We start from the raw sequence: 14815 nt of genomic DNA, 5'->3' as shown, positions 1-14815 counted from the left end.
TGTGTCAACCCATGGGTTGTTGAAATGGCCCAGCGTCCGGAGGTGGCTGCCACTTTCATTATCTTTGAGGAGAAGAGGAAAAACTGTTACTTTCTTACCTTGGCTCCTTCTTTTGTCCTGAAAGGAACGCTGGCTTTTTAGGGAAACACCATAACAGCAGACCTTTGGCGTTTAAAATCCTGGGCCTGAGAAGCCCTTGGTTTGGTTGGCCTAGTGGACTGGCCATCTAAAGCTGCGTGACCTAACCCAGCCAGTGAGGGACAAACAGGCCTGCGGGCCAGTCATTTCTCACTAATTTTGATTCCAGTAAATGGACACATCTGAAATAGTATAGTGCTTTTAAACATACACTGGCAAATTAAGCTACCTACAGGGTCCTCGATTCTTCAATAGCAACATAAATGCGTTTTAATGTTTGTTATAGAAGAAGCCCTTTGATAGCCTTGGAGGCAGGCGCCTGTCCATTGCGATCAAGCCTGCCTATTAGGCTCTATTGACTGAGACATCTGTGTCACTGCAAATAAAAGACTCTTATTGATTTTCTTAACTGCTGTTCACTTCCCGTCCATGTTTCGAAGGCTGAAATCTTAATTATCTCAGATGCTTATTCAGTGCCTTCACACGCTGACCTCTCCAAGCCTCATTGGCATTTCATGAATCAAGTACTTGTAGTGGAGCACGTCAAGAAGACAAAGCTGGGTCCTTGTGCTTGTCCTTTAATATCACCTGTAACTTTGTGGCCTAATAGATGGATGCTCATGCCTTAAAACAGTGACGGTATGATAGTGCTTCTGGAAGCCCTACTTATGTAGCACACAGTCCCTTGAATACAGTTAGAAAAAATAAGTTGGTCCGGTTCTGACATCTCGTCGTCATCCAGAGTGTGGGAATTCTAGCCCTTCGATATTCTGTGTACAGCCAAGGAGAATCTGGTGTTGTCTCTGTAATCATGATGGTTTCAAAATTTTATATAGTGTTTATCTAGTACCTAAAAGTACTTTAAGCAGCCAGAGGTTTGTTTGGATTGAGATCTGCAAATGTGTCCCCCTAGTGCCCTGGATGTGTTCGGACCCAGTATGAAACAAAACCTGACTAAAAGCAGAAATAGCGAGCTTGGGATTTTTCCGTGTCTCTTAACACGCTTGCAAGTCTAGTTACTAATTGTAACTTAAGTGTGAGTCACATGCGTTCTTCAGCTGGAAAATATACTTCAAAATTGACATAAATTAAGAAGCTTTAACTACATTTGTTCAACTCAGGCAATGGAAAATAACCTGTCATAGATTCCTCTTTCAAAGATGAAAAACAGTTTATTTCCACTGCAAAAAATAAGCATTCTGAAATGTTCCTAATGTTTTGACAACAAACCTAGTACCATAAATATCTTAGTGGTTTCAGTTATGAGGTTCTCTGTGGTGGAAGACTGTCATGAGAATGATTTTTGACACTTAAAGACTGTTTATTGCCTTCCCTTGGGAATGTGTTAACCCCGCGTTAAACAGTTTGGCGTTTTCTTTCTTTTAAGGAACAGCCTTTATTTGCTTTCAGTCACAACGAACAAAACAGAAAAACCCACGTTTGGAAGTCCTCATAATACCTCCTCCTTGTGCTAATTTCTCAGTTCCTTGGTGCTATAGGGTAACTAAAGACTGAGCGAGATTGCATCGCAGGGAAGTAATGTGCCCAGTTGTGGCATCAATAAATTTCTGGGCTGAGCACTGACACCACTTGATATGGAAGATGTAAGTCACATTTAACGATACTTTAACACTTGAGCATAGTTTTTTATTTTAGTGGTTTATGCTCTCAAGCATTAATAATGATTTGCCTTTCCACTAGCCTCCACTTAGGTTTAATAAGGAATTCATATTAATCATTAAAAGAAAGGGACATGATTCTTCAAGATAATCAAATATTGACAGGTTAGAAATAGCTTTCTGCCTGGGTTCATTGATATAGGTTATGTGATATAAATATTTATTTCTTTTCTGTCACTCAGAGTAAATGCCACCAATTGATTCAGCATTGATATAGTGTCAACAGTTCATAAGAAACATTTGACTGGCTTGTGTTTTCCGATTAGTCTCTGCTCTATAAAGTGGGATTTACTAAATCTCTCCAATTGTCTGCTCATACAGTGTGACTGCTTTCTGAAACCATTATTGCTTCGATTTGTGAAGCAAAGGTCTAGTGATGGGTCTAGTTTCTGTCAGACCTTTACATATAAAATAAGGATTAATTGAGCATTTTTATTTTAATGATTTATAAGCGATAGGTGCTGATTCTTCTTAACACAGGCAGACAATAAACAAAGAATATTTTCTTTGCTGATCCATAATTGAATTCCATTTCATTTTCCCCATTAATTTCATTAATATTGTATTAAATCAAGCACTTTTTTTAAGAGTTTAACATTTAGTCTTTGGAATGGAGACATCGTTTTTCTTATATCGTTTAATGACCGAGGATTCCTTTTTTTGCCAGCTTAAAAAAAGCCAGATTGTAAGATTTTTTTTGGCATGTTTCATTGAGAGCTATAGATCAGTATCATTGCTGTGATTTCGTGATGTGTTTTTCCCACTTCCTTTTCAGTGCAGTATCATCTCTTTAACATTGGCCCTTGATGTGAAACTGATTAGAAATGGCCCAGTGGGTCAATTTAAAGGATTAAAAAAGTGTATAGTTACTCCAACGATGAACAACTTTGACCTTTGCATCTCTAAAGTTGTTTCTCTTCTTTTTGTGTTTTAGCTTTTATAGGAGAAGGTGACAATATTTTCCTATTCCTGATAAATTAAGTATAGTTGTACTGAGAAGCCACAGATCTTAGAACTAATTCTGATCCTGCTGCATGTTTGGCTATTTTGAGAACTTCAGATGCCTTTAAGCATACTTATTGTGTTTAGAAAATAAAAAGGAGGGGAGCACTAGGTGGCTCAGTCAGTTAAGTGTCTGACTTCGGCTCAGGTCATGATCTCACGGTTTGTGGGTTTGAGTCCCGTGTTGGGCTCTGTGCTGACAGGTCACAGCCTGGAGCCTGCCTCAGATTCTGTATCTCCCTCTGTCTCTGCCCCAACCCCACTCATGCTCTGTCTCTGTCTCTCTCTCTAAAAAATGAATAAACATTAAAAAAATATTTAGGGGTGCCTGGGTGGCTCAGTAGGTTAAGCATCTGACTTCAGCTCAGGTCATGATCTTGTGGTTCGTGAGTTCAAGCCCTGTGTTGGGCTTTGTGCTGACAGCTTGGAGCCTGGAGCCTGCTTTGGATTCTGTGTCTCCCTCTCTCTCTGCTCCTCCCCCGCTCATGCTCTGTCTCCCTCTCAAAAATAAATAAACATTAAAAAAAAATTTTTTTTAAAAAGGAAGAAAAATAGGAATTCGACTATAAAATAAGCTTTAAAAGCTGTATAATCACCACTATATAAAACTCTTTAGATTCTTATGGTTCATCTTAGATCCTATGACAAGACCAAAACATAAATGAGACTGTATGGAAGTCCACACAGCATGACCCTCTCCTCTATCTGCACAGACACAAAAGTGCATACGTCATGACACCATCCTCTGCCCACACAGGAACAACCTTGCCGCCCTGCAGGTTGTCCTGTCTGGTTCACGTTTCGTTCCAGCCCCTGACTCTCCTTCAGCAGGAGCAGAACCCGATGCCTGTCATTGTTCCCAGGTCATTTGCCCTCTTTCAGTTGACATGTAATTTTAACTCCAATGGCTTTTTCTTCTCTAGTCTCACATACAGTATTCTGCCTTTTATTTGCTTTTTTTAGTCAAAGCAAGAAAACTGAGTTATATTTTAAAACAATTTAGTATCTCTATTGAATAAAAACTTTATTTCACTTCTTTTCTATATAGCTATGTGATCTTTAAAACATTTCTTTTCTTAAAAACAAATACCATAGCTAATGAAATTGCTTTTAACTTGTGGGTGCCCTTCTGTTGATAGTTTTCCTTCCTGTGGAACAGTGACCACTGATGGGAGAGGACGTCCCTCCATACTTAGCCAGGACATCAGCTGCTGACATATGGCATTGAGCAGAAAATACTGAAGGACCAAGTTCTAGCCTTGACTAGTTGCTATTGACTAGTTTTATGACCTAAGTGAATTGGGCTATGTGCTTGAAATGCTGCAAAATTCTGTGATTTTTTTTGATACTTGATCCCAACTGTAATATTTCAATATTGTACACTCTAGGCATATAAATCCCACTTTTGTATCAAAATGAACACTGTTCCTGTGCTTCAATTTGAAAAGTTCAATTAATATTCTTATCTAAGGAAAAAAGGCAAAAATGTTATTAGCTGTTAGTTGATCCTGTTCATGATTTTTTTCATAGGTAAGATCAATTAAAGTAACCTGTTTTTTTTAAGTTTATTTTATTTTGAGAGACAGAGAGAGAGAGAAAATTCCAAACAGGCTCAATGCAGGGCTCGAACTCACAAACCATAAGATCATGACCTGCGCCCAAATCAAGAGTTGGATACTTAGGGGCGCCTGGGTGGCGCAGTCGGTTAAGTGTCCGACTTCAGCCAGGTCACAATCTCGCGGTCCGTGAGTTCGAGCCCCGCGTCGGGCTCTGGGCTGATGGCTCAGAGCCTGGAGCCTGTTTCCGATTCTGTGTCTCCCTCTCTCTCTGCCCCTCCCCCGTTCATGCTCTGTCTCTCTCTGTCCCAAAAAAAATAAATAAAATGTTGAAAAAAAAAATTAAAAAAAAAAAAAAAAGAGTTGGATACTTAACCGACTGAGCCACCCATGTGCCCCGAAGTAATCCATTTTAATCAGAGATTTGAGATTTTCAAAAGGTTGTTTGTAATCAGTTAATGAGCTTGTCTCTAACAGTTTTCTGTTAAAACATTTTTTTACATGAATAATATTTGCATACTATATAACAGTTAGAAAATCCAAATAAGCCAAAAGAAAAAGAATCTGATATTTTTTAAATATAAAAACCTATCAGTCAGCTCTTAGGCCAGGCAAAGGTCTATAAAACTTTAAAACATTGTAGAAACACTTTACCTTTTTATGGATACTGTCTTTTTAAGTGAGATGGTTTTAGAACTTTTGCTTCAAAACCACTTTTATCTTTATGAGGCTCTTACAATCTTATTGTCTGAGGGATTCCAAATTTCTATCCTTGAATTTGCTCACACGCTGCTTAGCACACGCACACACACGTGCACACACACCCACACCCACAGTACACAGCGTCTCTCAGCCTAACCCCTGGTGGATGCCTACCACTCCTGGTCAGGTCAGAATGCTGGGTATGGGGGGCAGGCAGCTGCTCCACTTCTCTTTTCAGGGTCCTGAGTTTGAGAGGTAAAATAACCCTACGATGTCAGGACTATAATGATTCAAGCAGCTCAGAGACTTGCCATACCTACCCATTTGCCTTCTCTTCAATAGAATGCCACAAAATCCAGCCCCCTGCAAAGTCCTAGGTCCATCCCAGAGTGTCATTGGAATGTGTAATGACAATATGTCTCGGCTTGTATATTTTTCTGAGAGGAAACTACTGGTCCTTTTATCTGGAAGGTCCTGACGGAGTGGTGGAGGGGATGTAGTCTTAAGAGTGTGGCTCCTGCGGAGCCTGGATCCTATGTAGTCCATGAAATTTGCTTCCTTGGAAATTTACTTTGAGCCCTGATGAGGGTGCAGCTTGTTAGGCAAGTTAATGGTACAAATGAAGTGGTTAAGAGTGCTGTTTAGACTACCTTGAGAAGTGTTTTGGAAGGAATTAGCCTGTTTGTACTCGCCAGTAGGTCCCGCAGTTTCCACGTATATCCTTCGTCGCCATTGATCAAAGCCCACCTGGTCCTAGCTGTGCTACTGAACATCTCAAATTCCTTTATGTGCCGCTCTCCTTCATGCTGTTTTACAATTTCTCTTTTGGTCTGGCAGAAGGAAGTTTTCTTTTCTTCTCTTCTCTTCATGCTCCATCTTTTATGCAGGTTAAAACATGGTTTCTTTTTTTCTGTATTAGTAATACAAGAAAGGTAATGAAAAGCAAAATTTCCCTCAAATAGGAAAATAGTTGCCACTTTTTCTGACTTGTCTATCATTTTGTCTCTGACCATAAATATAGTAATTAGCTGATTGCAAATTGCACCAATCAGGTTGTACTACAATTAAATTGGGTGTTGAATTGGCCTTTACACATTACTCTGTCAATATTCTTTTAGGGATTGGCAGAACGGCTTGGAAAGGAAGCTGTTTCTGTTACCTGCACTATACTGCTAATTATCACAGCTCTCTGAAGCTTCAACTTCAGAAATGTATAGAAGAAAAATATTTCCCTTGATAAATGGAGCCTTGCTTTATTCAATTGGCAGAAGTTTAGAGCAAAATATTTAAAGGTTTACTATAATGGTCTGAAAGCAAACTATTTTTTTTTTCCAGGTGATATTGAATTAAAAACTCCATCTGCCCATGCAAGGCAGTGCAATTCCCAGGAAATTGATTTTTTTTTCAGGGCTTACTATGGCTTTTCCCAAGCTTTAGCTATATGGAAAATAACACTTTTATTGAATCCATTTAGTGAATAAAGTTGGCAGTTAATTTTTAAGCAACTGGACCACTGTGTAGAAAATTACCGAATGCATCAAATATAATCTGACTAGTCTCAAAGTCATTTGATAAAGAATTTAGGGAGTTCTTTACAACTCCAAAACATTATTTTGTGGGCACTAGAATAATTGACTACTATTCATGATACAAACGAGAGTAGTCTTTGTGGTGTAGTAGTTTTATGGAACCTGAGAAAATGTGCATGCTATTTAACATATTAAATGATGAAAATGACTTGAGTTTATAAGAATCACATTATTATATGTTTTCCCTTTATGGATTTCAGTATTTGTCTATGTATGCATTTTTAAGTGCACTGATTTGGCACTTTTCCATCGGCATAATATGATTTCTACCCAGTTACCGCTGTATACTAATTTATTGTTTCCAAAGGAAAGCTGTATCTACTCCAGGAAAATCATTAGCATTATTCAGTTAGTTTGTTTAATGTTAACTGTGGGGTCACCTGAGGAGTTTTCAGGGGCTGATTTATTTACAGATTGTGCATTAGATTACTGGGTATGTGTCTGTGTGTGTGTGCTGTCTTCCCAAGTTTGATTTTGGTTATGTGCACTGCTGTTTGGCATTGGTTATGTGTAGTGCTAGAGACTGTGTTCTTATCCGTATCTCTGACCTGACCCTTTTGAGCTATGTTATATCATTCCATTTTGACACCTTTTATCAAACTTTAATGAAATGACCCAGGCAAACAAATTGTCATTAAACTTTCCATCACTTTGTCCCTTGGTATCGTCTTTTATAAATTGGACAGCAAATGTTGTATTGATCTTCTCGTTCTTGCAGCTGAACTTGAAATGACCCAGACTGCTTGTTGTTTATGGCCCAGAGTTGCTTTTCCTTGACATTTCCATCCGCAGCATGACACCCTTTTTGTTTTTCTTTCTTTCTCATGGAGATGAATGAACAAGACATACGGTATCGAGACACTCTTGGTCATGGCAACGGAGGCACAGTCTACAAGTGAGTAGTTGATTTTGTTTAAACTTTCTATCCACTTTTGCCAAATGTGAGTATCCAAGTTCTCTGTGGCAAAGATTTTTAAATGACCACTGGCACTTAGATTTTATTTCTACTTTTGACTCCAAAATTCTGCAAGGCATCTATTTTCTGAGGAATTGCTTGCAAAAGTGCATTTATATTGCCTTTTTAATATTTCTGAGTCTGCATCTCTCCTGGGTGAACGTTAATAGTCCACCATTAACAGGTGTACCTTTAACTGGCCTGAAGTTTAATGCATTTTTTTTCCTTTGCTCTTTAACACCATTTTTTTCTAAACTTGCTAGCACCCTGTACTAGTCCCCTGCCTTTTTACAGCTGTGCCCAGTGGAAGACAAACCTTATAAATACCATTGCTTTGCCCTGTGTCGACGCTGTAAGTTATTAAAAAGCCTTTTTCCTGTTGTATTTCCTTCTCTCCCTAGTCCCCCGAGAGAATTTCTACACATTGATGAATATGTTAAGTTATAAAATTCTCCCAAATTCCAGTAGCAGTGATCTTACCCTAAAGGAGTGTTCATTTTCATATTAAAAAATGCTAACCATAAAAAATAGTTCTCTCGACAGGGAAGTCTTTCTCATGCAGTAGTGCAAAGTTTAAACTACATAATGTAATATCTAGTACTTAATAGTCTGCAATGGTGTATGAAAAATATTCCACTAGGAATTAAAAAATCCATACTCTGTATGAAAGCCCTGAGGGAGTAATAAAGCTTTCCTCCAGAGAGCTGTTTTCCATATATACACTAACTCTGTATCACATTATGATTGTGTTTTTACCTTAGATGTTTTAATGTTGATATTAATATATATTTTCAAAGTTGTGAAATAATTTATAATTGGTTACTAATGTTCTTGGAATTTTAAGTGTTTGCTAACCACGTGACTATAGATAAAAAGTTCCCTATTGCCTTATGATCATGAAGGGTCACATCTTAAAATCCCAGAACATCCTCCACACAGAGATGCAGCCTTGGCGTAGAATTAGGTGTCTCAGGGTTAGAAGCTTCTTCAAAGTCGTCTGACCTATTCACTCACTCAGGGCTTCAGTCTTCTCTCTACAGGTAGAGCCAGGATTGGAGTCCACTCTCTTGAATCTAGTCCTTTAAGAACTTATGTTCATGTATTTGGATTCTTTTTTCCTACAGATGACTGGGTACTGTGGATAGTTGGTCTGAAAGTAAAGTGCTTCCACTGTAATAATTCAGAGAATTAAATAATAGTGCAGCCCTAACATGATCCTGAGGCCATGCCCTTCAAATGTTTGATGGCTACCTACTGTGTCTGAAGAGTTTGAGGTACTCTTGTCCTTCCCTGGATCGTACTGACATCCCTTTCCAAGTAGCCCCCAGTGCTGCATAAACAGCATCTCTTCATCTTACTCGTAACCTGACTGGAGTTTTTACCTTGTTCTGAACGTTCTTGGGTTCAGGTACCCTTAGAAAGGACAGAGGGAGGAACCTGCATGCCCTGATTTGCTTCTCTTAAGTTCACTGTAGAGAACACTTTTCAAAGCCTCAACCTTTCTTTTTATTAATGCTTTTATGCTGATAGCCAGATAAAATAAAACAGGAAAGAAACAGGAAAGATTTCTAGCAACTCTTCAACTCTTTGGGTTCCTTTTAATGGCTTCAAATGGAATCTCAAAACATTTCTTTAGACTCCTAACCTATTTATTTGCTCTGTTTAACCACATGTTGAACGCTCAGGCATGGTTGTGGTTTTAAATTGAAGCCCTATTGTGAATTTAGTGTTCTGGTTTATTCTAGAAGGGGGGAAACGTAAGACTACCAAACTCCAGCAGATGATTTTTATTAGAAATAATATCCCAGATGTTAACATTTTAATCTTTTATTTTACAACACAGGTTACCAACAGAAAGGGGAGAGGGAGGCGGGGGAATGGAAATAACCTGCCTATCTACCAAGGAAAAATGACAGTATAGAATCATGTTAATGTTTTATTGTTTTTTAAATTATGGTGAGAAGCATAAAATTTAGTGTCTTAACCATTTTTAAGTCTACAGTAGTTCAGTGGCATTAGGCACATTCATACTGTTGTGCAACCATCAACACCATCCATCCCAGAACTGTTTTCAGCTTGTAAACCTGAAACCTGTACCCCTTACACAGTAACTCCTTGTTTGCTTTGTTAATGTTTGTAGCCAAGAAGCATGGCCACAAGATCTCCTTTTATTAGGAGAACTGATAAAAGAACACATTATCTTTTTTTTTTTTTTTTTTTTTTAATGTTTATTTTTGAGAGAGAGAGAGAAACTGAGACAGAGACAGAGCATGAGTAGGGGAGGGGCAGAGAGAGAGGGAAACAGAATCAAGAGCAGGTTCCAGACTCTGGGCTGATCGCACAGAGCTTGATGTGGGGCCCAAACCCATGAATCATGAGATCATGACCTGAGCTGAAGTCGGACGCTTAACTGACTGAGCCACCCAGGCGCCCCAACATCACGTTATCTTACACCTCCTTAGCACAAGTTCTATACCTGCTGGAATGCTATGTTAATATTAGCAACTTACCCTGAGTTTACTTATCTACTGTGGCTAGTGCTTAATATGTGTGTGTTGTAATATATTTTTTTAAATGTTTATTTTTGAGAGAGAGAGTTGGGGAGGAGCAGAAAGAGAGGGGAGACAGAAGATCTGAAGCAGGCACTGCGCTGACAGCAGAGAACCTGAGGTGGGGCTCAAACTCATGAGCTGTGAGATCATGACCTGAGCAGAAGTCGACGTTTAACTGACTGAGCCACCCAGGGGCCCCAGATTTAAGATGTTTTTTTGTTTTGTTTTAATGTTTTATTTTATTTTTGAGAGAGAGAGCGATAGAGCGTGAGTGGGAGAGAGGCAGAGAAAGGGGGAGACACAGAATCGGAAGCAGGCTCCAAGTTGTCAGCACAGAGCCTAACGCGGGGCTCAAACCCACGAACCACGAGATCATGACTTGAGCCAAAGTCAGACGCTTAACCAACTGAGCAACCCCTGGATTTAATATATTTTTGACAGTGGTTGTTTATGGAGGGTGAGTGGCAGTAACATGATGATTTTAGTGCTTTATTTTACACACTATATTTCTATACAAAGAAGACATCCCATTTATCTTATTGCTTAGGTGATCCTTAAGAGAAGAGAAGGTAAAGATACCAAATTGCTTAACCACTTGTTATTGATCATTGGTCTTCATTTCTGCCTGGGCTTCCGTTGTATTGTTCTTATATCCCTGGCTTTTAGTTCGGCACAAAGAAATGGTATAATTGTCAAGAAATGAGAATCCACTTTACTAAAGTCTCCATAAAACTGTTTGATGTGTTATGATTGACTTTCTCCTACACTAAGTTTACCTTAATGGTGTTGACTATAAAAATTGTGATTTTTCAAACAAAATGATTATATTACAGGCTATGCTACATAAACTAGATGAAGAAAATATTGGAAAATCCACTCATTGGTAACAAAACTGGCTAATGGGCCTATTTAATTTTTTTTCTTATAAAGTACAATAAAGCTAATAAATGCGAAGCAAAAGTTTAATATTTCTTTCTTATTTGCTCCACTGATGGGATGTTGTGAATTTCAAAGGATAGGATATTGTGTGTAACTGCAATATATATTGTTTAATAGTTGATCACATTTTTGCCTTTTAAGTTTGGATGTCCCCCCCAGTACTACAGTGTGAAATTCTGGGCCCAGACATTTAAACCAAGTGGTATTGTGGGTGCTGTGCATAGTCCTCTGCTGAGTTATTCTCTATGTTATGATAATGACTTAGGTAATTTTAAGTTGGTATTTCTTGGATTACTGATTTGGGTGAAATGGATTATAAAGGAAATATCTTAGGCTAAAGTTTTATTTATGCCTGGGAAGAAGAATAATTTAGGAAAAGAAAATGAATGTACTTTCATTATTGCTCCATTTCCCAAAATGTTACATGTTGCTCCAACCCCCCCCGCCCCCCATTCAAGAAAGACACATATCCTCTTCCCCTCTATGAGATTCACAGTGAATTTTAAAAACTTTGAGAAAGTAGAGAACAGGATGTGTTGTGGGTAAGTGTACCCTGAATCTGCCCCTAAGTAGCTGTGTGACTGGCGGAGAGTTACATAACGTCTTCTGCCTCATTTTCCCCATGTGTTAAAGGGGGTAATGACCTCTAATAAGGTTGTTGTGAGGTTAAATGAGATGTTCCATAGAAAAGGAACTTACCACTATGACGGAGTAAATGTTAGCTAACTGGCAATGGTAGTACCAAATAATGGAAAAATTGTTGACCCCTGTGCTTCCTATGCTTACTTGACTGCAGGGCTCTTATTTTGAGGAACATCTATAGACATCTCCCAGATGTTGAATTGTGTTAGAGTTGCGTTTAATTAATTTTGAGAAATTCTGCGTTATATTATGATACATGGTATGCTTCTGAGTTTCCTGCTATTCTCTAGTTGTCTCATGAATATGATTTATTATACCTTACATTACAATGATTTTTTAGAAGTTTCAAAGTATTTTCTCTTTTATCATAGTTTTTTGTTTTCAGCCTGCTCTAGGACAGCCGGTAAATGTTCATAAGCCCATTTGACCACGGGAAAAAGCTAGGACCCCCAGGCCTGTGGCCATTCAGTGGCAAAGCCAGAATTCTGTCTCTCTCCTCTTTGCTCTGTGTTTTTCCCCCAGGCAGTGTTGTTTCTCAAGGTCAAGCAGAGTCCATTGTGTTTCCTTGTATTTCCTAGTGTACTGTGCACAGTCCTAGGGATAGGATAGATGCTTTATACATGTTGGCTGAAATGAGAATGAGGCAAGTGGGGTTTTTTTCCCAAGCAGGTTTTAGTAAGACCCTTTAATTGGATTCTCCCCATAGCTAGCTAGTTTTAGAGCCTGCATACTTGTTTTACAACACTCACCTAGAAGAATAGGAATTTCTAAACTAAGGGCATAGATTTGAATGATAAATTAACCCAACATACTAGTTACTGCCCTCTTTTTTTGCATAGTATGTCACATTGCAATGAAAGTAATTAACAGGCCCACTTACTTTGGAAACATTCTATGATAATGAAGGCCAGTCACTCAGGTTCTTTGCTCCCCCAGGGCATTGTTTGATGGAGTCACTTAAGCTTTGGGTCCAGAAATAAAGTAATATTTAACTCTCAGGACTTAAGTCATGCTAATAAGTCAGTTAGCTAACAAGCACTTAAGAATCATCTTTTATTTTATTTTTTCCTTTCCAAAAAGATTATCAGCTTTTTGGTCACATATGTAGGTGTTTGAAAAGAGTAATGAAACGTCCGCCTCCAGTTGCTTCCTATAGTTACATTAAGGGTCGAACCTGAATTTTGGATAGGATTTTCTCAGTGATATAATGGGTAGCATATGTACTGCCTACATGGTATTTTAAGATTGGATATATACCATTATTTAAGAATTGATTTGACTATATCTAGAGACAACATGGAGAGGGAAGGGATAATAATTCTCAAAGGTGTTGGTCCGTCCTTCTCTCTTTTGTCTTATCCATTTATGAGATATTTGTTAGGCAATAGGGTAAGGATGGTCCTTGGAGATAGTAACTGAGATCACATGAACTAGCTATTAAGTTGTATTCTGCCCTTTACGTGGCTGTAGAGGCCATGTAAAACATTACGTTTATGTTTTTGGAGCTGGAATTAGATCAACTCATTACAGTAACATGATGTATTTAATGAAAATTAGAAGCTCTGGTGGTCAGTTATATAAAATGAGAAAACACATGAATTGCTGTCTAGTTAAATGCTGTTTAGTAAACCAAACTTGTCAAAATATGGGATTCCTGAGGGGAAAGTATAATAAAAAGGAGTCGTTGAAGAAAATGTTGGGAACCACATAGTACTCAGAAAGCTCTCACTTCTCTTTCACTGGCCACCCTGAACGTGCCAAACCACATCAGCAGTAGTTCTGACCCCAGCTTCTCTACCGACTGCACCAGTGACCCCACTCCTTTATATTTTTTTCCCTGAGGTGCATCTTGTAAATTAAGAGTAATTTTTAAGTGGTTTTGATATCGACCCAAGAGCTAGGGTGATTGTTTGATTTATTTTAACTTTAAATTTCTAATCAAATGAAGAGCCTTTTCCTTGCAGCCAAGATCATATTTTAAACAAGCAAACAAGATATCATCTTAATACAAAATTAAATACTTGTATATGGCTGGGTTGTGTTAAAGTATCATGTGACAAACAAGGATATTAATATTTCCAGAAAATCAATGACTGTTTGTCAAGTAAAATTAATTATGTATGTTTCCCTCTCTCCCTCTCTCAGCATTCACTGTTATAGGTTTGTTTCATACAATAATGTGTATTGTATTGATTGGACTCTAAAGAATGAACCTGAGCTTGTGATTCTCTACACCTTTCCCACCTTTGCTTCCCCCACTCCATGTTCACACGTGCTCATATCCATTATGGCAATGATGGATTATTGGCATCTAACCAACATGACAGGATGTTACAGGTCGCTGAGCAGAGATTTTCAGACTCTGTTTCCACCCGAATTAACTATTATTGAAATAGTTTATTGAGATTGAAGTATTGATCATTTCTGCTAACCTTGGCTTAAGGGAAGGAAAAGGAGGCAGAGGTGTTCTTAAAAGACACTAAATTTAATTTTAAAAAATCTCATCTATTTAGCCTTTTCTTCTTCCTGTTTTATAGCCCCTATTGTTTTATTGCTTGGAAGAGGGTATCTTGGCTTTATTTTTATGACAGTATAATTATACTTCAGAAATGCACTTGATTACTATGGGTAACAAAATTGTTCTAGTATATTGGTTTGGCCAATATTGCTATACAAACAACTTTTCAGTCAATTGAGTCTGGTAAAAATCAATACATTATGGTAATATTTCAAGTAAGAATTTGCTGAATCTAAGTATTTCAACACCATCTCCTTTCAGGGAAAAAATAATTTTAAAGTGGCAGGACTTCTTTCTACTATTTTATTTTAGTAAAAATGCTTACTTTATAAAGAAATTTAAAGTCCCCAAGCAGAAGTGATTGTGAAGAGATATACATTAGCTCACATGGGTTTTTATAGGGTGCGGGAGATCTAGTTTTCCTTTGGAATCTATCCTCTAGCTGCATTAGGAGGGGACAACATCTGGGTTTGACTTCATCTTGGAGCATGCCACTTTGGGACTCATGTGTCTAGTTCTGGGTACTGAGTTTTTACAGAGATA

General features: G+C 38.2%; 1 protein-coding gene across 11 annotated transcripts in view; it reads left to right on the top strand.

Moving 5' to 3' along the window:
• Positions 1-14815, top strand: part of MAP2K5 (mitogen-activated protein kinase kinase 5) — a 277056-nt gene that overhangs the window by 52190 nt on the left and 210051 nt on the right. For all 11 annotated transcript variants that reach the window (XM_045449315.1, XM_045449319.1, XM_045449320.1 and 8 more), the window contains exon 8: positions 7497-7561. In XM_045449315.1, coding sequence (XP_045305271.1) covers positions 7497-7561 — 65 coding nt within the window. The remainder of the gene's footprint in view (positions 1-7496; positions 7562-14815) is intronic.

Source organism: Leopardus geoffroyi, chromosome B3 (assembly GCF_018350155.1).
Source record: "Leopardus geoffroyi isolate Oge1 chromosome B3, O.geoffroyi_Oge1_pat1.0, whole genome shotgun sequence".
Classification (NCBI taxonomy): Eukaryota; Metazoa; Chordata; class Mammalia; order Carnivora; family Felidae; genus Leopardus; species Leopardus geoffroyi.
The sequence above is the reverse complement of the archived record's forward strand: the minus strand, read 5'-3'. Positions and strand labels throughout refer to the sequence as shown.